The 26,179-nt window shown below is 42.0% G+C and overlaps 2 protein-coding genes across 2 annotated transcripts in view; one reads left to right on the top strand and one right to left on the bottom strand.

Annotated features, from left to right (window-relative positions):
- Positions 1–6,403: 6,403 nt before the first annotated feature.
- RABL3 (RAB, member of RAS oncogene family like 3) lies at positions 6,404–20,243 on the bottom strand. Its single transcript, XM_075034402.1, has 8 exons — positions 20,024–20,243; positions 19,511–19,602; positions 18,242–18,371; positions 15,181–15,295; positions 13,471–13,621; positions 12,721–12,792; positions 11,586–11,624; positions 6,404–8,942 (listed from the first exon to the last, which is right to left on the bottom strand). The coding sequence occupies exons 1-8, from the start codon at positions 20,067–20,069 to the stop codon at positions 8,877–8,879; spliced, it is 711 nt and encodes a 236-aa protein (XP_074890503.1). The 5' UTR covers positions 20,070–20,243; the 3' UTR covers positions 6,404–8,876.
- A 78-nt stretch (positions 20,244–20,321) lies between these two features.
- Positions 20,322–26,179, top strand: part of GTF2E1 (general transcription factor IIE subunit 1) — a 54,726-nt gene continuing 48,868 nt past the window's right edge. The window contains exon 1 of the mRNA XM_075034400.1: positions 20,322–20,463. The gene's annotated coding sequence lies outside the window, so the exon portion shown is untranslated. The remainder of the gene's footprint in view (positions 20,464–26,179) is intronic.

Genomic DNA, 26,179 nt, shown 5'->3' on the forward strand with positions numbered 1-26,179 from the left:
TTTGCAAACCTAACTTGCAAAGTTTCAGGGGTTTCCAAGATCCCCCCCTGCTGAGCCACACAGCAGGAGAGATAACATCACATTTTCGCTTCCATTCCCCTTTGAGAACCTACATTTCACCTTGCTCACACCTCTTTACAGGCCCCGTTCTCCTTGTTTTCTTCTTGTGGGACAGGCAAAAATAAAGGTGTTGCTTTTTAATTATGGATAGACCTACGTCCTGCTTGTTCTTGTTTCCTAAGAAAGGACAAAGTATTATCACTTTACTCATCTGATGGCCATGTAAATGTTTTAAAGCTTATTAGGCTGCCTAACCTTGCTTTTCCATTCCATACAGGGAAAAACATTATTTAATGAGATACTGTTGAACTGACACTTGATTGACCTCCAAATTATGTGAAATACAGATTTCTTAACACTTCTGTGGTGTTTCTGACCTAGCCCATCCCATTTAAGAGGGAAATCATAAATCCATGCTGACTACTCCCAATCATCTTCATGTCCTTTATGTGTCTGGAAATGGTTTCCAGGATTACTTGCCTTGAAGTGATGGAGCATCCCTTGGAGGGATGGAGCATCTCTTCTCAGCTGACTGGCTTGTAGTTCTGTGGGCTTTCCTTTTTGCCCTTAAATGTGAATATTAAGTGGTGGTCAAACACTGGAACAGGTTGCCCAGAGACGTGTATTCTCCAGCTGTGAAGATATTCAAAACCCACCTGGATATAGGCCTGGGCAACTGGCTCCAGCTGACCTTGCTTGAGCAGGGGGGTTGGACTAGATGATCTCCAGAGGTCACTTCCAACCTCAGTGATTCTGTCATTTAGCTTAAACAACCTCTTTAGTTAGTTGCAGCAGCTTTTAAATATAGATCTTCTGAAACATTAAGTATAGATGTACTTCATTAATATTTTAGCAACTGTCTTCATTATCACGTAAATATGATTCAGAAACACAATGATTTGTTATCACATAAACATGATTCATAAACACAATGAATTAAGCGTGGAAGAATGAGCATTAAAAGCATTCAGTGTCTTCTCAGCTGTCTTTCTGGGTTTATGACAACTGTCCGGTGCATGGTTTTACACAGCCTTTACTCCAAGGAGATTCCAGCTGAAATACATAATAAGACCCAAGAGATGATACATAAAAAAGCGTAAGACATCAATGCAACTGTATTTGCTACCACACGATGTATATGCAACGGTACCTGCATACCAGCAGCTTATGAGATGTGAACTGTTCTCACAGGCATCATGATGGAGATGTGCAAGGAGCTCATCTAAGTCAGACAGGCAGAATGAGAGAAAGTACCAAGGGGCTTGCTTAAAAATTTAACAGCTAGTCTTCAACATCTGAGTGGTGAATGAAAGATGAGGAGGAGAATGGAAAAAGCCTTTCAAATAGAAGATGAAGCAGCTTATATTTGATCCAACAGACAAAGAGGACTCAAATAATTCAAATTCATAGCACATGCATTAAAAGGTCTTTTGTTTCCTCCTAAAATCACTTGCAAGTTCAGGCAGTGGGGCACTGGGTGGGTGAATGACCTGGGTCCCTGGGAGAAAAGGAAGGGAGAGACACAGGACAGTAGTCCCTTTGCTTCCCCATGCTCTCCGTTAGCATTTTCCTACGCAATGTATATTTCATGCCATGTGGCAGAGGCAAGGCTGTATATTCTTCCCTATCCCTTTACATTAATATTTGTGTATTAGGGTATACACTTTCCAGAGCAGGGCTGACACCTTCATAAATTCCTACTCAATGCTTAGCACAGCGCTTCCCAGAACGGACCATAGCTTGTCCATCGCAGTGCTGCTGCGATGAGTACATCACTGGATCACGGCTCACCATAACTTCTTGTAGCGAGTGGTTGTCCAGTCCCAAAAGTAAAGCTCTTCTGTCCCACACGCAGCATATATAAGAGGCAACCAAGAGAGACAGATCCTTTCTGATGCAGCTGTGGATGTGCCGTTGCAATGGCCCATTGCTTTTCACAGTGATGTATCTCGTTTCTAAAAGGACCAATCTCTCCTCCTGCCTATCTTTGTCCAGCTAAAATGCATTCATTGATGTACATATTTATTAATGTATTCATTCACTCCTGTCCCTGTGATCTCAGCTTCCCCAATTTGCATGCCTTTTCTGTTTGTTAACCCTTTATGCACTGCCAAATGGGCCAGGAGCTCTCTAGAGCAGCCGACTGTTTATCTGCTAGCGTACTACTTAGTACCAGGGGATTTAATCTCTTTTTTGAACCTTTTATCATAATATGAGAAAATAAAGCAATATTTTTTATACTTTTTTATCACTGCCAACAGCTTTGCGGCAAAAAAGGCTCTTTTTAATAACATGTACTTTTTTGTAGAGTGGCTCTTATGAAATATGTCCTTGTCATTTTTCTGGGACCATTCAGCAGCAGATGCCAGACAGGTTAATTATTATCATTTATTTGTGCAGGAAAGATCATAAAAAGTTGTCTTCAGCGGAGTGCACACACTCCTTGTCGCCAAAAAACAGATGCTGCATGAATAGAGGCTGGAGAAGCCACCTGCTCACCTTGCTGTGAGGCTTCTGCCTTCAGGCTAGAAGAACCACTCGTAGGAGTCAGGACAAAATTTAGTCACCTTGCCCTGTTCTGTCCTTCCCCACTCTGGTACAACAGCTAAAGAGGGTGCTAATTTTGGACTATCACTGAATTTTGTGATCTGACCTTTTATTCATCAAGGATAGGACAGCCCGTCAAGCCCACGTAAGCCACAGCAGAACAAGCTGTAAGAGAGGATGGCATCAGACAGCAAGATAAAAACTCAGAACATAGTCCTAGCCTTCAAAGCTACTGGGCCTCCTTGTACTTTAATAAATCTTTAACCCAAAGCCAGCAGTATATTTCCACTTTGTAAACGTTAACTTTCAGGTCAAAGGGAACATAGATGTGCATGGGTTAATCACACACTGTTTCACTTCATGCTCCTCCCAGTCAAAAAAAGGACTGAACTTCAAGTTGGATTGCCCACACAGCCCAGACTTTCATTTGGTTGATCTAGTCAAGAAGGAGTGTGTGGTCTTATTTACAAGACTGCCTTGTATTCGACATTTTTTTGACAGAAGCCCATGGTGGCATGCTGAGAAGGAACTTCCCAGTGCAATTTCAATAGGTATGGAACCAGAGTTTCTGTGCATTGATAAGCCCAAGGGGCACAACAAGCTGTATCTCAGTGATACAATGCCAAAGCAGGAAAAAGAAAACGCATTTCTGCACTTAACAGTATTTGCAGCAGGGGTTGGCTAAGCAGCTGAACTGCCAAAGCTAGATTTCACAGTCTCTTCACTGTCACAGATAGCTCTGATCATCTAAACCAACTTCCTTACACACATGCTGGGGGACTTTTCCTCAAAGCTGTACTAAAGCACATCTTTCAGGTAGCTACTAATTCTACCCTGAAAAACCCCAAACAATGACAAATCTGCTTTTTTCCATTAACTGTTTCGGGCATCATCACTCTCACTGTTAGGGAAGTACATCTAATTTCTAGATCCGTTTAGACTCAGGTCCTGAGAATCATGGTTTATTGCAGCTTTGCCTGCACAATTGGAAAGCCCTTACACTGCTCATATACCCATGGTTAGTGATGAAAACTTCTTAACTTCTTCATTGGGTTCTCATGTACCATAAAGAGACATATTTTCCCCATTTACTGATCAGATGTTAGAATAAACCCACAGTAGCACAAGTGGATAATACTAAGAACAATACTTTTGGCTACATGTCAGGCCCTCACTAGGTAGGAGAGCTTTGCCGTTGACTGGACACTTGAAATTAATTGGGAGTGATTTTATTCTTCCCCTCTTCCACCTGACACCTACATGGTATTTTTTCCAAAAGCTGTGTCTGTCTGAGGACCTAACGTACAGTGCTGCAGCGAAGCACACGCTAAGGAAAGCTTTACCTCTAAGCAGTTTCTGGTAACTTGCCAGCCAGTGACAGGTTCATCAATAATGATAATGGCTTTTTGTCAAAGAAAACTAGTGTACTAAGCCACAGACTTGCTCAACCCTACAAAAGAAATCAAAGTAAACAGCATCTTTGTAAGGAAAGTGAGACAGGAACATGACTTCTAATGGGAAGAGCTGACTAACAAAAGAAATAGAAGGATTAAGCTCCCTTTCCTGAAAAGCAGAAGTAGTTTTTTGATCAGTAAAGTCTGTCGCCTATCAACTGAGAAATGAGGATTCAAGCCTCGACTTCACTATACCTCACTGAAAAATCTATTGACTGCAGGCTACGACACAGCAGTTCATACCTCATTTGTGATAAATGAAGCATATTGCAGCTGCCTCTGCAAATATTATCAATAATGAAAATTTGTATTAAGGTTGCACCCAAAACCCCAGTACTGGATAGGTTTCACATGCTTAAAGCCAGTGGGACCTTCGCTAAAGATTGCTGCACAGAGCAGGCAAACCTGTTGCTACAAGAACAAAAATGTATACCCAAGAATTTAAGGCTACTGTACATACGATTTCCTACTTTTCTGCATGGAAATCAAGAGGGGCAGATTTGGGGCATCTTCCCATATTTAGGATATACTCATGCTTCTGACTATCCCCTCACTCATCAGACTGGTCATAAATAAACCAGAAAGCTCTGCTGAGCCCCTTGGGAAGAGAAGAGGCTCATTGTTTATTAGCTATACATTTCACCTGTGTGCGCCTGGGAAGTCTAACCCATGTACCTGCATGAGCCACCTTTGCTGACCCCTCTGGTACACAGCATCTGGTACACATTTCTGCCTGGGACGTAAAACTGAGAGATTGAGTAGCTCCAGTTTAAAGGAATGGAGTGTGAGTGCTTTGATGTGAAACACATGTGCCTGTGACAGACACAAGAGAAACAGACAGAAGGAGAAGGAGAGATGTAGGAAAACAGAGAGACAGAGACAGGCAGAGAGGCAAACAGAGAGACAAAGAGAGAAATCAAGTGGTACAGCAAGAGAGACAAAGCACGGCAGAGAGAAACAGAGAGGAAAACGGGAAGAAAGGGGGAACCAGAGGGCGGAGCAGGGGGCACAAAGAGAGGGGTCTTTGTCACCCCCAGTGACACAGAGGGGTCAGACAGGTGGGACATGGGAAGTGGGGAGTGAAAGAGGGATAGAAGTTGGGAGAAAGGCAGCTGGAGGAACAGAGAATTGGGGGTATGGGTGGACAAAGGCAAGACAGAAGGATCATAGAGGGCATGGGGAAAAGAAAGAGAAAAGAAAGGTGAAACACATAGAAGGAGGATCAACGTGTGACACAAAGAAGTTGTCTGATATCACAGCCCCAAGCTTGGAGCTGAACCTTTTCTGGGCAGCTGAAAACAGGTGAGGTGCAAACAGCAATGCAACTAACTCCGGCTGCTCCCATACTCCTGGTTCTGACAAGAAGCTAGCACTTCGTTTAAAAATAAATGTAATGTCATCAACATACACAACTCCATTACACATCACCTTGTCCTAAAAAGGAAAAACTATGCCTAATTGTGGTTACCTGCTGAGATCTAAACAAATAAGATACCTAATCTGGGCTGGAGACCTATTTGTATTAAAATAGCTAAGATAATGTAGTATCATAGAATCCAACAACTCAGGTGTAAGATAACCACTACACTCAAGCCTGTGATACAAAAACCAAAAAGGGTTTGGCTGGACAATGAATATTTGGGGGAAAGATCAATACAGCTTTTTTTTAAGTGACAATTTAAAACTGATCTTTAAGTTTTTTAAGATAGAAGTAAAGCAGAAACATGGAAGGGATGGGGCAGTGAGTAAGGGTAAAGTCAATAAAAAGAATAACTGGGATAGTCATTCCACATTGCCTCCTGGATCCTGACATTTGATATACACCACAGCAGGTGTGAGATATTCTTGCTCTACACACAACAATATGGGTATAACCCAAGTACAGTGCTAAACTGGTGGCCACTGTGTATGGAGCCATTACCTCCGATTAAAATAAAGAGAAAGATGCACCTAATCCCACACTACACCAACACAGCAGGCTAACGGTGCCTGCAACAACTTCTGCCAATTCCCATGGTTTGTCCAATGTATAATTATCAGTCCATTCTGCCTCTGCATTACATTTAGGAAAACAGAAGCTACCACTCCAAACAAAAATCATATGGAGCTATTTCAAGGGAGCTGCAGTGTGTGTCAGTCATGTAAATGTAAAAACCACAAAACGGGGATAGTGCAATTATCCAAAACCCAAGCATGGGAAACCCATGAAATTTCAGGATTATATTTAAACATAACTAGAGTATGCCAATATCCTTAACTTGGCCCTGAAGAAAGGTGAGAAGTGGGTAAAAATACATGGAAAAAAACCACACAGGTGTTTTACAAAGCAATCTATTCTAAACTGCGACCACAAATGCTAAAACACTGCAATCATGGTGATATGGGTCTGCAATCACTTTTCAGGGCTATTGATGGAGACAGCACAGAAACAGCCTTTACCTTTTAGAATAACCAAATGACAGCTATCTAAAGGATTTCAGTGCATTAAAACTAACAACTGAAGTTAAATGATTTGTTTATGACAGGACAAAGTTAAGGGTGGTGATATCAGAATAAATATTGTGACAACAGAAACAGCTTGGAACAACTCAGGTCCTTGTTTTCTTCAAGTTAAACATCTAGACTAAAATAAAAAAGGGTGAACTCTTTAATTCCCGATGTACTGAAGACACTACAATTTGATAAACAGATACATCAGAACCATGCCTCCAGGGAAGCCTCCTTCATTTTGCAGATAGGACAGCAAGACTGACCATGAAGTCACTTGTAGACCAACACAGGTCAGTTCAAGAGTGGATGGAGATATCCTGGGAGGAGTTTTGTGGCTCACAGCTGGATGAATGAGCTCAGGCAGACTTAGCTGAGCCTGGAGCAGGAGCCACAGCCTCAACCACACTTCCCTCTCAATCTGCTAACCTTCTACCACTTGCCCACAGGCTCTACTTTTCCTTAGTACTATTCCCTTTATCTTCTCTCCCTCCTACCACAACAGTACCTCTTTCTAATTTGCTCCTGAATCCTGATTGTCATAACCTTCAGTCCCACTGATGCACAGGACTTAGGCATTCTCTCCTCCTTCCTGGAGCAAGAACTGACCTTCACAAGATTTCTCATACAAAGACTTTGTTTCTTTTTTGTGGAGCCTGAGGAACGAAACACACAAATACAGGTAAGCTGCAATCAGGCCTTAGGCCACCTTACAGCATGCTGAGTAATGTTCCTTTTTTGATTAATTGAAGGGGGCTGTTTTGGAAAGTTGCTTCATCCAAATCAAAGACCTGTGCAACTGTTGCTTCATGCAGCATCTTAAACTAAATGGCCTCCCTTACTCTGCAATGCTACCAGTTCTCCTAAAGAAGTCATAGGGTGAAGGAAGACATAGTCCCAGCTCGCTTGTCTCCCACCCAGGTTCTGTTTAAGTCTTGCCGGTCCCTAAGGGAGCTGAGGGAGCCCAGATCTGGTTACCCTAAGACAGGACCTGATTAGTGGCAATAGGCAGTTTTCCATTTATTTCCAAGGAGCTGCTAGAGAAGAGCTGCAGGCAGATGTAATGCAGAGACTGCAGAACGCTGCTCACTGTCAATTTCACACCAGCATTTTACTTTCTTCTATCCCCATTTATTATTAATCTGTATTTATATCTAACTCCAGCTCTTAGTTAGCCTTTGCCAGAGGCTTAACCATTAGAGGTCACTGTGAGGAAGAAGAGGAAAGAAAAAACTGGCTTAAATCTGGCTGTTACCACTCCATATAATTCTGGGGGGGGTGAGAAACCATGCAAAGCTTGGGCTATTTAGGAAGACAACAGTTTGCACAGTAGATTAGACCAGGTCAAATCTCCTTTATCCTTAGTACTAAATAGAAAAGGAAACATCCCTATCATAGAATTCCCTTCTAATCATGCTCAGTTCCTACTTTTTACAGGGCTTTATATCCCTTTTAAATTTCTATCCATTCTAATTCAGAGGATGTTCTTGCATTTCATGTTTTCTGAATCCGCTAAGCCCTCAGGCTCAGTAAGACCATGTCACATTTGTTCCAAATAAGCATTGTAGAAAAACACTTTTCCATCAGCTTTCAATTCACTGCCTTTTAGTTTAAGAACAAGACCACACTCAATTATGAAAAAATAAACAGGAGTACCTGATTCACTTTGTCCTCTCCAAAGTAAACAATTTTAATTTAAGCAGCAGACTTAATACCACTTGTTTTCTACTCATGATTTTCTTTTTAAGGCTTCAAATCTTTTTTCATCTCTTGCCTATTTCTTTTATCCTTTTGAATAAGGCTGAACAGTGTGTTCCAGCTGAGACAACACCATACATTTAATGAAGCCATTCTATTATTTTCCAGACCATTCCTTACCCATCCTTACATTTTGCTCACTTGCTTTGTTCATTTTACTGTAAATGAGAAGCCCATTCAGTGTCATCTTTCCTTTAGAGGTAAGATGAATGTAATTCATTGCAAAGACTGTCCATAAGTTTTCCAAAATGGAGACAAAAATGTCACATATGCGTGCTGTGTACAATAAAGTTTCCCACAGCAGTGCGAGAGGCATTCAATTTATTGCACGCTTTCCCCAAATGTTCCCATATATCCAGAAGGCCTGCAATCCTAAGAAACACTCTAGGCTTCAGGTAAGATTTTTGGAATTCTTCCTCAAGTCTCTTCAAGCAAAAGTAGTTTCAGCAGTCTACCTGGCTGTAATATCATTTTACTCTGCTTGATGTAAGCATTGTTGTCTTTAAGCATCCAGTCAGAATGGGAATGTCACTAGAAACTCAGAGGAGTCATCTTCCACTTTGTCAGTGTTCAATCATAATGAAGGCTCTTCAGTGTTCCTCCTCCAAACCTTTTCCTTTCAGAGAAGCCAGGAATCTAGAGACAGGAAAGATAAGTCATCATGTCAGAATCAGCCTGAGCTCCCCCTCTAGCCCACATTTGAGTGCTTGTTACCAAGCCAACTGCAACAACACCTTCCTCTTCCACACCATCTCCAGCATCAGGACTAAAATGCTTCAGCTTACTGCTAGAAGAGCACCATTAGTTAAACAAGCTGCAAAACTTGAGTATGACTCATTTTTTCGATGCAGCTCCTTAAGGCTTTTTGGCAAGGGTTACAATGAAAGTCTTAATTTCTTGGGCAGATCCTAAACCAGTTAATTACAGATTTCAAAGTCCATATTTCCCCCCAGATTCAAATGCATACATAATACTATAAAATAGTAATACCAAGTCCTATTAAAGAGCTGTTGAGACTTTATGCCTTCTAACCTGACACAGCAGCACTTCACTGGCAGTTGAAAGTACAGTTTTATCAATTGCCGAAAGCTTTAAGAAAACCACCAGAATAGAAATGGCTGCAACAATGCAAAGGATTAGCACTCCTGCTTTTGCAGCCAATCTGTAGATACTGCTTACACTGTGACAATGAGTGCTTACAAAGAAAATCTACTTGAAACCATCAGAAGCTTCCCTGGCTTAATGGTATTTCAAACAGATTTGCAGTCCAATGCACCCGTGAATCCCCCAGAAGAAAGAGATGCACTGCTTTCTAATACTGTTTAAGATGTCTGCCCTATTGGCATCATAAAACAATTTGATTACAGTCCAGAGTAACTTTCAGATATCTAACCACACATAAGCAGAAACAGCAGACCCAGTAAACACATCCTCCCAAAACAATTCCACACTCTCATAGGAAATACAGTGTATTAAAATGGAAGGTGTCAACCAAGGACTCCACACCAGGAGAACATGGGCATGTATGGATGGTATGGGACGAAAATGTCATTTACAATACAACGTGGATTGTTTAGGTTACATACTTCATTGGTAAACTGAGAAAGTTAAAGCAACTACCCAAAATAAAAGTCCACTAAAAAGCCCACAATTTAAATTTAGTTAGGGTTTTCACGCCCAAAACTCAAGCAGATATGCAAGGTACTCATTCAGGAATTGTTTTTTTCATCTCTGAAAAGCAATCATCTCTAAGGGAAAAATCAGGCAGATTTTGCACAAAGGTTCATCTCATAAAAACTGCTTTGGGAATTCAAAAAGGAAAAATGCAATCATTATAACTAAAAAGTAGCAGGACACCATAGGTAAAAAAATTATCTGCTTTAGCATTTTTTATATCAAAGTCACTAATTAAGAGTAACAATTATTTATTTATCTGAGATATGATCGAAGTTATAGCTACAAACAATTTGAAACTTATCATTCTTTTAATCCTGAAGAAGTCTATAATGGAAATACCTCAAAACACGAGTGATCGAAGAGACCTATTGTAGAAAACCCACAAACACATTTGTAAGATTTACATTATGTAGATTATTTGAAATAATAATGTTAAAAGGTTATAATGAAATCTCTAGTTCCAAATTTGGATTTCGTATCTTTAAAGATGACTGTCCACTACTTAGGATTTGTTTTAAGCTTTTGAGCTGTTTTCAGTGAGGCAGATGAAAGTAGTCATCAGAAGGCTGTAATCTTTGGCATGTGGCCATAAGGAATATAAAGTTAATCCCTGGCTAGCCACTAAAAATGATCAAATAAGAAAAATAAAAATCTTACATCATGCATCAAAGACAACCAGCACACATGCAGAATTCTGCATTGAGCTATTATCCCCATGAAAGGGAGACTTCTTTTCACTACAATGTGGGGAGGAGGGGAGAGAGGAGGAAAAAAAGGCATCATGCAGAACTGAAACAGGAAAAAGCAAATTTATTTTTAAAAGGCATAAAAAAATGCTCAAAGAAAGTAAGCATTTTGTAATTTGTGACTATTTTTTCCCCACTCTCCCTAAGGGGCTTTCAGCATAGCTACATCTAATGATACATTCAATTGTATTTCAGTGGTGCTATTCACGGTAATTTGCAAGCACCTCACAGATATGATAAATGGAACCTCACTACTCCTTGCATGGTGGACTAGACATGGGAAGGTGGGGGGGGCACAAAAAGTTTAAGTGGCCTGCCCAAACCACGAAAGTCATTTTGCTAGTTCTTCACCAACTGTACTGAAAACAGTTAATTCAGCCATTTCAGAATGAATTACAAGCTGGTATCATACTGCCATTTTCCTTGTGGCTCCACTGGTTCTATGAAAAATACCTGTACAAAACATAAAATGCTAGCTCCAGCTGTGCAAAAAAAGCCTTTTCTTTGACCTTCAGGACAGCATCTCTGGCCTAAATCTGCAACCAAGCAGCCTGAAGCTGACAGACCTGGAACAGATCATATTTGCCCATCTTACCTCACTCTTACAACTTCTACTATGTTAGCATACTTAAATTATTTCACTGCCAATCACATTACAGACAAATACTTCAGCCGACAAGAGTCAGCCGTTTTTCTGTCTATCCAAAACAGCTGTGCTCCCACAGATTTAAAAACTCAACTACCAGCACAGATTATCATTTAGGTCACATGAAACCCATGTTTTATAGAGGACTCTGTCAGCAGTTCACATTACACAGGGAGAAACAAAGCGAAAAAGGAGGAAAAAATGACAAACCTGATTGCCATCTCTTAAGAAGTATCTCTTCTCTATGACCTGGGAAGAACAGAGAATGACCTTAGCTGGCACAGCATATGCATAACCTCAGATTCCAATCAACATTTCACATATGAGCACTGAAACTCACGGCTAACTGGGACAAAGTCTGAACCCATGTCCCCAGCTCCAGGCCTATTGCTTTAAGTGCAATGCTCTATTACACATAGAAGGAGTTGCCACCTCCAGCCATCCTTAGTAAAGCTGTGTTATCCTCAACTTCTACACACCTAATTTAGTCAGCCCTCTCTAGTAATGGAGGTGATGGTTTGGGTGTCTCCTCACTGCATCAGAGTCAGTTATTCCCACCCCTCTCTGCAGGTGCAGCGGATCTGAGCACTAGAAAAAGCTCATTCTGCAGGTGCATAACAACTCCAGTGGTTCTGAGTAGCCCCTGGGCATAGGTGATGCTTGAGAAGAGGTAGCCTGACTTGCTGTCTGAGAACGATGCACACACTGTCTGTGCTGAAGGATACCTATGGAGGCAGAACCATCAATCTAAGAATCAAAAAGTGATTTGTATCACCCTGTAAAATGTACAGCCTCCACCAAAGAAAATGCAGGCCAAATTTTCTCTAAAGCATGATCTGTTACAGGAGATGATCTGCTCCACTACGGTATCTTTCTTGAAGGTACACTTAAACCAGAGCATCTCTTCTGTCATTTTCACAACAGGCCTTGATGCTGTCTTTTGCAGGAAGGGAGAGTAATACGCCAAATTTCTTAATGCCTGAAGTTTGCTTTAACAAGGATCAACAGAGCTAACCACAGTCTTGTAATTCCCCACATTACTACCTTAGTACACTGCAAACCCTCTGGCCTGCCAAAGGACTCCAAAAGCATATGCAGAGTGTCTTTGCACACTTGTGAGTTCTTTTTCATTGCTCTGTGCAGATCAAGAATCAAATTTTCCAGCAGATCAGCTATTTTCTGGAGGTTTCCAAGAGCAGACCAACTTTTGGCCTCCCCACACCTGGTTTGAACCAAGTCAAAAAGTGGAATGTGAAAGGAGCAGCTAACCGTTGTTCCATGTTCAAATCACAGACAGCATTCAATACATAGAACAATAAAACATAATTTAAATGACTTGACTTACCTTATCAAAAAACCTGCTTAGTTTGACAGCATTGGATGAACCTGCAGCCAGGTAACGAGGATTGGTGCAATCCTAGAACACACACAAGACAACGACAAACCAAGCACAAGGAAATCAATGCAAGGAAGCCATACACACAGAAATCAGCATACCCATTCCCCTGACACACGCACATGCAATCAGCTAGGGAAAACACAGTGTATCTGCTGATTTCTGCTCCACAGTCATTTGAGAGAAAAGGCCAACTTCTGTTCTGTGAATCAATTGGAGAATTCTAAGTACATCCCTATGCACTCCACATCTTCCTTCTGCCACCGGCTATACAGTCAGCTAATAATTTGTACAGGCTACACATGAGATAGTGCGTGCATGTATGTACATACAAGCATTCACACAGTACGCATATTTTTATACATATACATATTCTCTCTCTCTCTCTAAAAATAAAGTGATCTTGATGTTTCATTCAAAGATAGTCTGTGTCAGAACTAAGAACAGGGAAGAGAAAACTTAACTCCCAACCATCAATTCTAAGCTTTGGTGACCTTATCTAACATCGCCTATATCTCCCTATAGTGAAACAAAGATGATCGATTCATCAAGCAAGGAGGGGGTGGCCAATCAAAATGTGCATGACTCCAGCATTACTGAGAAAATCTCCAAAAGCCCAGGTTTTGTCACAACATCTTTACTTACTAAAAATTGGGACTTGCTCCCATATAAAACAACACTGGTGACAAGGATACCAACCAAATTTATCTCTTCAGCATTGAAATCCTCAGCCAAGAAAGCTGTTCTGGTCAAAACTTCATTCCGCTTAGCTTCTGGGATCTGATCCAGCTTAGTTCCTATTACCAGCAGTGGAATCTGGTTATCAGCAAACTGTTCACGGTCATAGTCACTGATGAGGAAAACAAATACAATTCTGAATGAAGCAATGGTCATATAAGTGGGCACAGGGGCACCATCAGTTCCCCTGTTCCTTTCAAATAATGGTCATTTATTTATTAAGGGTCACTATTTATCTAATTTAGAATGTGCTGTATCTGTAAATTAAGGAAGGGCTTCTGCACCTAAGTCACCTCACAGGAATTGAAAGGAAAGAGGAAAGAAACCACTTGAGCTGGATTTCTTCTCAGCATAGATGAACCGCAGAAAAAATGCTAACACAAGCAGGAAAGAAATAGGAATTCCAGTACTCTACCAAGCGTATGCAGCGACCAGAGACAGATCAGGGAGCTGGCATCTCTGAACATCTAAAGTTCCTACATACATACACTTTTTAAGGAGGGATAATGAAATAAATTGCAACTGTGAAACACTACCCCTTCCCACGTCAGATCAAAGAGAGTTGCAGTAACAATTGTGTGGTGTCAAGTTGCTAATTCTTCTACATTCAAGAAAGGTAGCCACCATAAGCTGAATTCCAACAAGCTTTGATTCAGATATGAACAACGACCAAAGAGAGCCTTTATAAAACAAATAATATTGCAATTAAATGTCATCACAAATCCAAGCTCAAATCATTCTCCTCAGCTAGGATAATCGCTTGTCTTTCATCTTTACCTAAACCAAGCTTTCTAGAAAGTAATTTTACAACCAACAGCAACAACTTGACCAAGCAATTGCTAGTGGCTGAGCATCCGGCCCTGATGGAAGTTAAGCTTTTGAAAATAAAAACTACGTGAAGAACCTGTATGTGGAAAAACTGGAGAAATTTGCAGTTTATACAATGCAAACCCTCTTCTTCTCCCATATTTCTACCGAAACATCTGTGCATCAGCACAGGCATATAAACAATTGATATTCTTCCCACAAAAAGCTAGCCCTTATTATTGCTTCCCTGCTCATGTGTGAGGTTTATCAATGATTTTAAAACCTCCTTGACTACATGTATAACCAGAGCACGGAGGTAGAGGAGGAAATACTTGACAAGATGTTGGAAAGCTAATTATGAACATGCTGTTTAAGCAGAGTTTTCTAAGCTCTTTTTTAGCCACATTCCTGAAATAATTCCCCCATCACCCAAAACACCAAATAATGAAGTGAACTTCCTCAGTCTTGGTGCATGGAGGGAAAGCCTTTTGGAACAGAGACATGCCATCCCATGATACTTCCTGTACAAGGGCTTTGCACATGTCAGTACAGACACACAAGTCTTCAGGTATCAGGGACTGGACCCACTCTTACAGAGGCCTCAAACAAATGAAGGACACAGTAAACATCTTTTCCTTTAAAGCAAAGTCTCTGCCATACAGCTTGGGAATCTACTGGCAGAACGGCCTGACTGGCAGTGTAAAACAAAAACAACAGTGATTTTCTTTGAAATCCCCCATTTTTTTCTTTCTTTCTTAAAAGTCGAGCCACATCTAATTTCATGTGTCTTCAAGTAGTCTTAGAGACTTCCATAACAGCTTGGAATTACTGCATCTTAACCCTGCATGTATGTTTTTCACTCACCCATTTGTCACAAGAACTCCTGTTGGAGCGACATCTCTGTTGAGTGCTTCCAAAGACCAGCGATACAAATTCTGGGACGATTTCTTGTTGGTTAAGTCATGCACTAAAATTATCCCTAAAGTGAAAGAGAAGGCAGCAAGATGCTATTTAATGATATATATTTTTTTCCTTATCTTACCAAAATGACATCTGCAGGTTCCCAGATATCTGAGAATGAAGAAAGGGATGTATAAGCGGTTCAGTTACAGTGAATGAGTAAAGCTGAAAATATCAGGATGCAACAGGTTTTTTAAAGCTGCTTATCAGGAATTGGATAAGCGCTAAGAGAAAACTCTGATGAAAGGAGGAAACGAACAGCCACCTCAAGGTTTAATCTGCAAGAGGCTTGCAGGCATTCGCTGATTCTGCTCTGTCTAGTCCTAATGATGCTGAAGCTTTGTATTACTGCAGCAGAGAATTTAGCCTTTCTCTGTTTTACCTAATTGGTAAACATAACTATCTTTTTGTCACAGCATCTAAGAAGTCTAAAGGCTATTTCTTTGTTTCAAAGAGTTTAGAGAGCACTATTGCTTTCCTACATTTTCAAGAACTAATGCTACATACTTGGGGACATATCTAAAGGGGAAACAGACTCTGATAAATTTCACAGTCCACCAAATGGTTGGTAGAAACATGAATTAATAAGATTTCATGTATTTAAGATTAAGCTTCTAGCATTTTTCATTACCATGATCCTTCAAAATGTAAATTCTGAGACAGAAAAACAGCCAGCCAAATTTCCTAGCTGTGCTATTAAGACACCCACTTCTGATAACCACAGTTCCTAACTCAATTACCAACTCCTGCTAGCAAATTTCTTCTATTTATTCACACCTTCTGCAACCTGTGGAATGTTCCCACTTCCTCCAGACTTCAAACCGTCATGAATTCAAGGACACAATGGAATTATATCCCTTATCTTCATCAGGATTTGTTCTCAACACACTTCACAGCCTACAGGTAGACAAAACTTATTAATTTAATCTTTCACCTTAACTCCCAAAGGTGCCAGCCACTGTACACACTACAAACAAACCACATTCCCACAAACATTTTCCACTACCTTACATGACTGTGCACAGACTCTCCTATGAGAGTTCCCAGCATATCGCAACCACAGCCCTATCTCAAAGCATTTAATCTCAGTAACAGCATAAAAAGGCAACTTGCTGCTGTCCACCCCCAGGGTAGGGAGAAAAAGCCTGATACAACGTAACTCGCCCTACAGCAACAGATTTCAGAGGCACTGCTGCATAATCTGTAAGAAACACTCTCCACCTCCAGACACTCTTTCTCAGTTATATTTTTGATTGGTCGGCTCCCTTATCTGCTTCACTGAAAACCTACACAGTTAGTTGCACCAGCAGAAAAAGACTGTGTCAACATCAAAAAAGAGCAGGCAGGACCAATGACTACTCAAGGAAGTGTTCCTCCCCCATTAAGGTCTGCAAGCCACAGCGTTACTGCCTAGTCACTATCCCAGACTATCACAGTCTGTACGCCAGATGCAGGGTGCCCAAAGCAGAAGATCTGCGGTCAAACCAAAAGCGAACCATACCTAACTTTGTCAACAGCCAGGTCTCCCTCACAGCCTGCACAGATGCTGCCACAACCAAACATTAACTGTCTTTTGATCTCAGGTTTTCAGACCACTGCAAGCCCAGGAAGCACAAGCAGTCAGGCAGAAGGAACACATTCATTTTCTCTTCTTAAATCAGGTCAAACAGAGGCAATTTGTGAGACAAGCTCTAATGAAGGAATTAATCTAATGAAAGAAACCAGAGCCAAGGCTAACTACTAAAGTCAACAGTTTTCATATGCAAGCTGCCTAATAATACCTTTCAGGCAGTGGAGATAAATAACTCTATTTTAATAACACCATCAATTGTAGTTCAGACACATAAATTCAAGATTTCATCTCCTAATGGGCTGTACTAGGATATTTCCAAGTCTGACCCACACTTGCTGGCATACTGCGGATTTGGTGTCAAAAAGAAATCCATTTTTTTCATGTATCAAAGAGGCTTGCTTTGAGGGCACAACTCAGCTCAAACCTTATTTACAGAGGTCTGGTTAATGATATAAGCAAGAGGTACCTACACACAGTTTTCCTCCTGGGAAAGGAGGAAGAAATAACTAGTTAAATAATCACAGAGCAAAAATGTTTATTGTATGGCTTAACACATTATTGAAAGGCCCTCAATGACTGGGAACAAGAAAAGAGAATCAAACAGAACATTTGAGACAGATTTTCAGAAGCAGTTGTTAATCTGGTATACATGTATTTTTAGTGAACTATCCTTGGATGCCAAAAAGTAACAACTGAAATACTGCACTGTTAAGCTTATAACCTCTTATTTGCTCTTATTACTGGTACAGGTAAACTACTAGGCCTTTAAGTCAGTATCTCAGCAGAAGGGAAAACACACTTCCTATATACAGCAAGTTGCAAGATTCAATTCTTAAAAATAGTCTGGCAAATTAAATGAGTAGAGGCAAGATGGTTATCAACATATTGCAATTTTATGGGAGAACAGTTCAAGTCTCCCAGGATAGGGCATAACTATCAAAGCTCATGTAAATTCAAATATTTATTTCCCTGCTGTAGGTTTTGGAACTGAACAGACAAGAAAATATATATCATATTTTTGCATGTATATCAGGCCTGGAAAGGTGAAGGCAACCTTTATGTCTGCAAGTGTAGCTGGAAGAGACACCACTGCAACTTCAAAGACTCCCTGCTGTGCCAGCTGCACAAGACTGAAGTGAAAAGCTGATGAAGCCCATCTTGCACAGGTTTGCCTAAAATAGCTTTTCAGTTCAAAGCTGAATCCATAAAATTCTGCCTACAAATGGTATCAGATTTTTTCCTGTATAAATGTACTGGAATCAGAAAAGAGAACAATGTAGCCCTCAACCAGACTTAAAGGAATCCTGCCCCAGAACCAAGAGACAGCTTATAACAGAAACAGTGATAAAACCAGATTTAGACCAAAACCAGATTTACACCAAGCAAACTTACCATTCAGCAAGTTATAAAATACCGCTCGTGTGCTTTTTACACTAGTGGCACTACCCACTGAACCTCCAACATCCCACAGTTCAATGTAGTAGGTCTTCTCTTCTGGTGTCCCTTCTTTGTAGTCATGGATCTGATGAAAAATTCACATCATACATAACCACAGCACCAGCTCACAGGAGTTAATCCACACAACACTTATACATTCAGCTGAAAGAATTACTGTACTTGGATAGAAATTTGTGAATTCTCATGTTGACACCATTTCAAATCTCTCAAGTAGAAGAGTTGGAATGAGTCAAGAAGTGGCCACTCGATACCACAGCTCTTATATGAAATGGAGCTTGGTGAGTCAGCAGGGAGTATCCTCTCCACCTCAGTATTAACAAACCTAATGCCTCATGATGTGCTTAGAAATAGCACATTGCTAAAGCAGGTGAAAAAGTAAGGTCACGACTTCTTACAGTTGTTAAAACCCACACGGTAGTACTGCAAGAATACTAACACAGGTGACCACATCGGATTCCAACTGACCACATCTCTTTCCTCTCCAAATTCTCACTGACTTCTCAACTGAACTAATCAATCAATAATTTTTGCCCCTGGATCTGCTAGGTAGTTTTGCTCCACAGTCAAACAGGACTGCCATGTTTCTCTCACCAAATTTTGGAAATATATTCCTAACCTACAGCAGCGCATTTCAAGCAGAATGCAGCAAAGAGTGATGAAGGAAAAAAGCGCTTATCACTATCCCATGAGGATTGTAGGATGGGCCAAAAAACTGCTAGATGAATATCCTCATTCCTCTGATAGTAGGTCCTGCAGTGAGCAGACAGGAGAAGCAACTGTATGGTCACGGTCAGTACCCTCAAATTAAATAAGCAACTTGTTTTTCCTCAATAAATTTGGCTGGCAATTTAGCTGTGCATTAACTGTTTCTTGTTTAAATTCCGTGCCTTCTGACTCAAACTGTCCACTCTATGACTTGTAACACACCACTGGCCACTGCGGTAAGGAGAGGCGCTACAAATGACAAATATCTTGTCTGTTTTTGACAACCTTGGAAGGTCAAAACTTGCTCACACGAGCGCCTAGCTCACATTTAATACTCTTTGCTTCAAAAGTTTAAGACCTTAGCAAAACAAAACCTAGAAACACACCTCCTTCTGGGGTGGTAAGTAATGAAAATGAAAAAAAAAAAAAAAAAGTCAAGGCCCTTCTCTTCCCTTACAGCTTAAGCAAGGGCTACCAGAGGTCGGGCACGTCACCTACTCGAACATCCACCGAGCAGCCCACTGTCCAGGACGGGTTTCCCAACACCTGGTTTTGGCACAGGAGGTGAACAAGCGAAGACTTTCCGACACCTGTAAGCGCACACAGAGCGACAACTCCTGAGAGATCACGCAAGGGCAGGTAAAAAAGGCCCAACAGCTGACGGGCAGAAGCACTAACTAAACGCGGATGGTCCCAGCAGTACCGGGGAACGGCCACTCGTCAGCGCCCAACGGCCGGGGGGCAAAGCCCCGAGGACCACCGGCTGCCACCCGCACTCCCTGCCCCAGGGGACGCGACGGGAGGCGGGCAGGGCCCCCGGCCGGCCCGGCCGGGAGAACCGGGGCTCCCGCCGGGCGGTTTCCAGTCAGGCGGCGGGCGGGGTGGGCGGGGGAGGGAGCGGAGCGGCGCGGCGCGCATGCGCCGTCCGGCACCTACGGGGGGGTGGGGGGGGTGCGACGCCCCCCGCCCTCACTGTGCGCGCGCGTAAGGGGCGGGGGGAGGGACACTCACCGGAGTCGCCCAACACCAGCACCTTGACCCTGTCCAAAGCCGCCATCTTACTCTACCTAGCAACGACCCCGGAGACCACCTCCTTCTCCCGGCGCCGCCAATCGCAGCGCACGCCCCTTCCCTCCCCCTCCCCTTCCCTCAGCCTATTGGCTGCTGGCCGGCGCTACGATGGGTTGAACTCATGTGAGGGCGGGAACGCCGGCGGGCTCTATCAGGACGCGATTGGCTCGTTTCCCTGTCGCTCGCCGTTCAGTCAGGAAGCGGGACGTTTGCCGGGGCACGGGCGGTGAGGTGGTCCCGCGCGTGCGCGGCAGGAGGGCCGTTGGGCGAGGCGCCCGGCGCCCTGCTGACGTCACGGGGGCGCGCGCGGCTCTGACGCGCCCTCACGGTAACGGCCGGAAGAGCCGCCCGGAGCCGGGGAGAGCTGGAAGCGGCGGCAGGTCAGTGCCGGCCCCGGGGAACGGCCGCTGTCGTCGTCGTCGTCGTCCCGGGCGAGGACTCCCGCGGTGCCGCTGGGGATAAGCGGCCCGGAGTCCCCTCTCCCGCTCCGCTTCCCGGGGGGCCCCGCCGCGGTGGGTTACCCGCGGCCCGAGGTTCCCCCGGCCCGGTTTCTCCGTTCCCTCAGGTGTTTTGGGTGCCGCTGAGGGGCCGAGCACGCCGCCGGGGCCCGTGGTCCCCTCACGTTGTGCCGCTGGGCCGCTGCCCTGGGCCCCTGCTTCGCCTTTGGTTCCGAACCACCGCCTGCCTCTCCTTGGGTGGTGTTTGTGGGGGGTTTCTTGTTTGATTTGGTTTTTTTTCAGGAGATACCGCTGAGCCCCTCAAGTTTCTCGTCCTACGGGAGCCTACACAGTCAGATGTTTAAAGCCCAACACATAAAAGCGGGTAGGGAATAGGAAGGGGTTCTCTGCTTCACGTGGTGTTAAAGCTTAGTCTACTATAGTCCAGGAAGTCTGTGCAATTTGTAATTTAGAGGAAGCTGCAAGATTATGGGAGTCTGAGGAGTAACTGACACTGTAACAAATTAGCTCATTTCTTTTTGCCAGGTTTGACCATTGGTTGAGCCCATACAGTGAAACCATTCAGTTTGCTGGATCAGCAACATACTTTCTTTTTGTGCGTTAGTTTTCTTCTGGCTTCAGGAGCTTGCTGGTTCCCTGAGAAGCAGATGAACGTCACATCTCATAATGGCACTGAACTGCTAAGTGGGTCCAACTGTCAAACTTGTATCATTACAAGTGACTCAGAATGAATAAGGAAGATCAGCATTCTGAAAAGGGTGTTCAGCAGTGCATAGTTAAGGTGCATTTTCATGAAATATAGGTGGTTTAGTATTTTTCAGCCATGAAAGGTAGTTTTTTCTCTCATCTCCTGCGCTGGCATCCAGTCATGTCTGCTGGTTCAGTTGCTCATTGGACTTTTCCACTAGCTGGTTCAACTGATTAAACTGTTGAAAAACCCAGTAAAAGGGGGAGGGGAGGTATTTTTCTGCCTTTTAGTGATGTAAATTGGTGCACAGGCAGGTCTTGTGAGTGCCAGAGCTGGCATGGGAGAGGGCAGAGCCACATGCTCAGGAGAGGAGCAAATACCCTTCTGGTAGCAATGAGAGATGATGGGAGTTTCATTCCTACCTTCCACCTCCTTTAAGATACTATTTACAGCTCCCTTTCACACAGGATGCTGTAGGGAATTCTTGCAAACAAGAAACTACACGAATTAAAGCTAACCTAGTATCTTGTTATTTAGTTTCTCTGTTTTTTTATTGCTTACATCCACAGTATATACACTTCTTTGGTATATCCTGATGAACTAAATCTTTTCTGAACCTAATAATTTGTAAATCTTTGTCTTAATTCTTTCTGGAATTCCTGAAAGTCAGGCAATATCTCTCACGTTATGTATCATGATGAGAAGTGTGGTGTTCCAGGTCTCATTGAATCCAGAATGTGAAAAACAGTTACTGCTCTCTTCCTGTCAGAAACTTAACAAGGAATGCCAGGGTTAAGCCCACTGTACTTGAGTGTAGTCATGGCTTCTTTGGCTTGATAGTTGTGAGAAACAGTCTTACTTTTTCCCTTAAAAAAAAAAAAAAAATCCCAAACCTTACCACTTCTTTATATGAGGGCCAATGCTGAGAAGTCTCCAAAATAATGGAGGTACTTCTGTTGCTATATGTTCAAATTGTAAGAATTTTTGATGTCCGTGGTTAAAATGTTCTAGCAGCTTCACATTACAGTTGAGTCAATTTAACATCTTTGCCACCACTTGGGGAAAGCTCGCTGTTCTACATCCTTAGCCATGCTTTCTTCTCTCTGCTTTGCGTAGGCTCTAGTCTGGTAGCGTAAATGATTTAGTTCTTTAACTTTTCCCCCTGGCCCTCCCTCTAAAATACCTTAAGCCTTCATGTTAGTTTTTTACTTTTAATCAGCTTGATTCACCTTGCTGCATGAACAGGCAACTGGAAGAATTGGTGCAGAATCAGCGGGGGTTGTGGCTGAAGGCTGGGAAGGAAGAGAAAGACTTCTTTATGGGAGGGTATCATTTGACTTAATCTGTAATAGGAAACTTGTACCTTCACTATTTTAGCCACCAAGATTGGCCTTCAGTAAATAGCGCGCTTCATTTTTGTCTACAGCTACAACTGTAAACAGTTAGTTAATGCTAATGTGTATTTGAAGGACTTCTGAGCATTACATCTGTTTGTATACGTGCACATAGGTAGTCCTTTAACTTACTGACATCTTGCTATTGTTATGTGAGGTTTAGCTTACAAATGTGATTGAGAATTACATCCTGAGCCTGCGTCATTCAGTTTCTGCCTTGCACAGTTAGGCCTTGTGGCCTTATCATGTGGAGTTTCATATATTTTTACTTGTGAAAATGTCCTAATTTCAGCTAGACCCTTCAGCCTTTCTGTGTGCAGTCACAGCACAACTCCTCACCTTAAGAGAAGAAAACCTTTTGATGCTTGTGACATTCTGGTTTCAGTTTATGGAATGCCAACAAGAAGGTAGGATTTGAGTGAAAGCAGATTGTTCTTTTCTCTTTTAATACTTCAGGTAAGGTCTTGCAATGAAAATACACGATTTCTCATCAAGATGTAGTACAGGAGGAACGCTGAGCAGCGGTGTTCCTGAAGTCTCCAGGGAGTAGAATTCAGTAAGCTTTTGGTAAAATGCCGGAAGACTTTGAGTTTGCAACTGATGTGGGTGGAAAAAAAAAAAAAAAGGTGAAAAAAAGCAGACTTGAAACTGGAAGCTTCTGTGCCATTTTCCATTTTCTGGAAAGGACGAGTAGCAGCTGAGGTTACATTGTACAGACATTTAAAATCTTGATGGCATGTTTTCCCACCGTAGTTCTGAAATTTGTGCCTTTCCTCCCCGTACTCAGGAAGATACAGAATCGCTCCTCTCAGCTTAACCTCACCATCTTCTAGAAGACAGAATTTTAAATTTTATTAGAGTGAGAGACTACAAAACTAGGATCTGGTGTTTGCAAGGGACTGCTGGAGCGGGATGTGGTATACACTGGCTCCAGGAAGCCTGTTGTACTTTGCCGCATTCATAGGTGAGGGACTCTCTTCTTATCTGATTTAGATTTTTCCTGAAGAAACTGTATCAGTGGTGTAAGCAAGCAAGCAATTTTTTTTTGTGTCTTTTTTTTTAAATCTTATGGCAGAAGCCTACAGAAGCGTTTTCCAAACAAACCAGCAAAACCTGGTCTCAAAGATTTAGTGAAAAAGAGCACTAACAATTTAAATTAGATGTGGGGAAAAACAGGAAGCACCTTTCCAAGTGTGAACAGTATGTCTGATAGACCTAGGTTCCCAGCCAACATTGCATCTCCAAGTTTTCCTCCGAAAGAGATCTGGGGTGTTACAAAGGGTTTGCATACACAAATGAGTCTGAAGAGTAGTCTGCTTCCTTTTTCAATATCCCACTTTTAAAAATGTTTGCCTTGTCGAATGTATGAACAGTGAGACTTAATTAAATTTTTTTAAGGTAAAGTTACTAGTGGAATCAATATAAGCCTCAAAGTTACAGGTTAAAACAAGGTGATGTTCATTTGCAGTATTGGATAAAAATTCAGGTTAGTTTACTGGCTGACATGTTTTCATAACTTTTAGCTCTTGTTTCTTCTACGTTGTGGCTTCTAGGTATTGCCAGTTTTAGCACTTGTCATCTTTTGTCTCAGCTTTAGTCAGGAAAAGCAGAAAGAACAGATCCAACATCCTTAGCACAATTCCTGTTAAAGTTCACAAAAGAATTCTTGAAATCTTTGTACATGGAGAAGAAGTGTTCAGTTACTTTTGATGTTGAATCAGGAAAGTCCTGATCAGTGGAGATGTTTGCTCAGTTGAGTTTCTGGCTTCTGTATAGCCTTTCATCCCATCATAGTGAATGGTTTTTTGCGGTCACTTGCTCTCATCTTGATTTCCTTTCTGACATCTCTAGTTACGCTCAAGACCTACGCCTCAGGCATTTTACTCAACCTGAGGTACGACTTCCATTTTGCAGACTGTACCCTGATTTTTCTTAACCCAGCAAAACTGGTTGTATAGTGTAACTTTAGGTCTTTCTTCTCTGTGTTGTCTTTTATAGCCATGTCAATATTTATTCTGACATTTAGAGAGATTTTGTTTTTAAAACCAATTGTCTATTTAGGGTTGCTGTCCTACTGTGATAACATAGGATGTCAACCCTAAATGTTCCTGCTATACCCATAATACTGAACTGTATTCACGTAATTACCCAGAACAATTCCCCAATTCTCTCTTAATAAAGCCCATGTTTAAATTTTGAAATTTTTCATTTGGGTGTTTCTGAATATCATCCTGTCCAGTGTGCTTTATTATTGGTGCTGTAGGTGTTTACTGCGTAGTGGTTTATCTTGGCCATTGATTTTCTTTTGTTTTTTCCCTGACAATGTCCCTTGATGTTCATACATTATTAAGGTCAGTACAGACATTATTATGAAACAGATGCACGTCCATTAAAACCTTGTTAGGAGATGTTACCGTATTTCTTTTCTTTGCACATGTAATTAATTCAGGTTTGACTTACTGCTTCAATTGAAGGTGAAATCACTGCTCAAGGATGCAATGGTAAAGTCCCATGCTTCTGAATTTTAAAATTATATTCTCGTGGTGCTGGATTACCATTTGTGAGCTGGTTCACTGTCTGTCTTGCCTGGTGAAAGGTAGTAAGGATTTGGAGCTCATATGCTGTAGCCTGGGATTCTTCATGGCAGGGTGGCCAGATGCCAGTTTCTCCTAGAGAAACAACTTGTTAGACCCTGGCCTGGTCAGTTCTGGCAGTGATACATGCTCTCTCTCACGGCTTTGTTCCATATCACCTAACTTACATGAGAACGTGATTATCGAGAATGGTGTTGCAAAATAGGTCCTTCATCCGACCATACAGATCTTGTTCGAGCCTTTATTGGCATTGGGCCTCAATGTAGTATAAAAACTGTTTTTTGCTGAACATGTGCCCATGCTCGTTTTAAGAGCTAAGTTAGTTGTGCTCAGCATTGTTGACCTTCACATAGCAAAACTTGACGAAGGTGTTCTTTGGTGGCTGGCTGGCTTTTTTTTTTTTTTTTTTTTTTTTTTTTTTAATCTGTCACTAGTCAATTGGCTGTCTTGCCCAAAGGCTGTCTTCTGCAGGATTTACAATTAAATCCTTGTTAATCAATTTTTTTGAAGCGGATATTAATGGGAAAGAATGGTTTGTGGTGTTTTCAGAATGCTTGTATTTCCATATATCCACGTCTGGAAGAAAACCAGTGTTAACACTCAAGATGCCCACCATTACCTGAGGATATAGAAAATTTGGACATCACTAAAAATCCTCAGTAGAGGAGACTAAATAATTGTGCAAAAACTCCTGGTTCCACTAGATGGAAAAAAAATATTTTCTAGTGATTGACAAGAAGAAACGTTACTAAATCTCTAACTATTGCTGAAAACCAAGGGAAAAGTATATGCTCTTAGAGGTGGTTTTATTTATTGGTCCCTTGTAGGTCTCAGTTTAAGCTGTTTAAGTGCATTATTCAGGAAATGGTACCTTAAATCTGTTTTGCAAGCGGCTGTGGAAGTCTGCAGCTGTCTTCTCAATGAGATTCTTGCAGAGAAAATGCTTTCCATCAGCTCTCAGA

The sequence above is a fragment of the Buteo buteo genome, chromosome 8, assembly GCF_964188355.1.
Source record: "Buteo buteo chromosome 8, bButBut1.hap1.1, whole genome shotgun sequence".
In the NCBI taxonomy this organism is placed as follows: domain Eukaryota; kingdom Metazoa; phylum Chordata; class Aves; order Accipitriformes; family Accipitridae; genus Buteo; species Buteo buteo.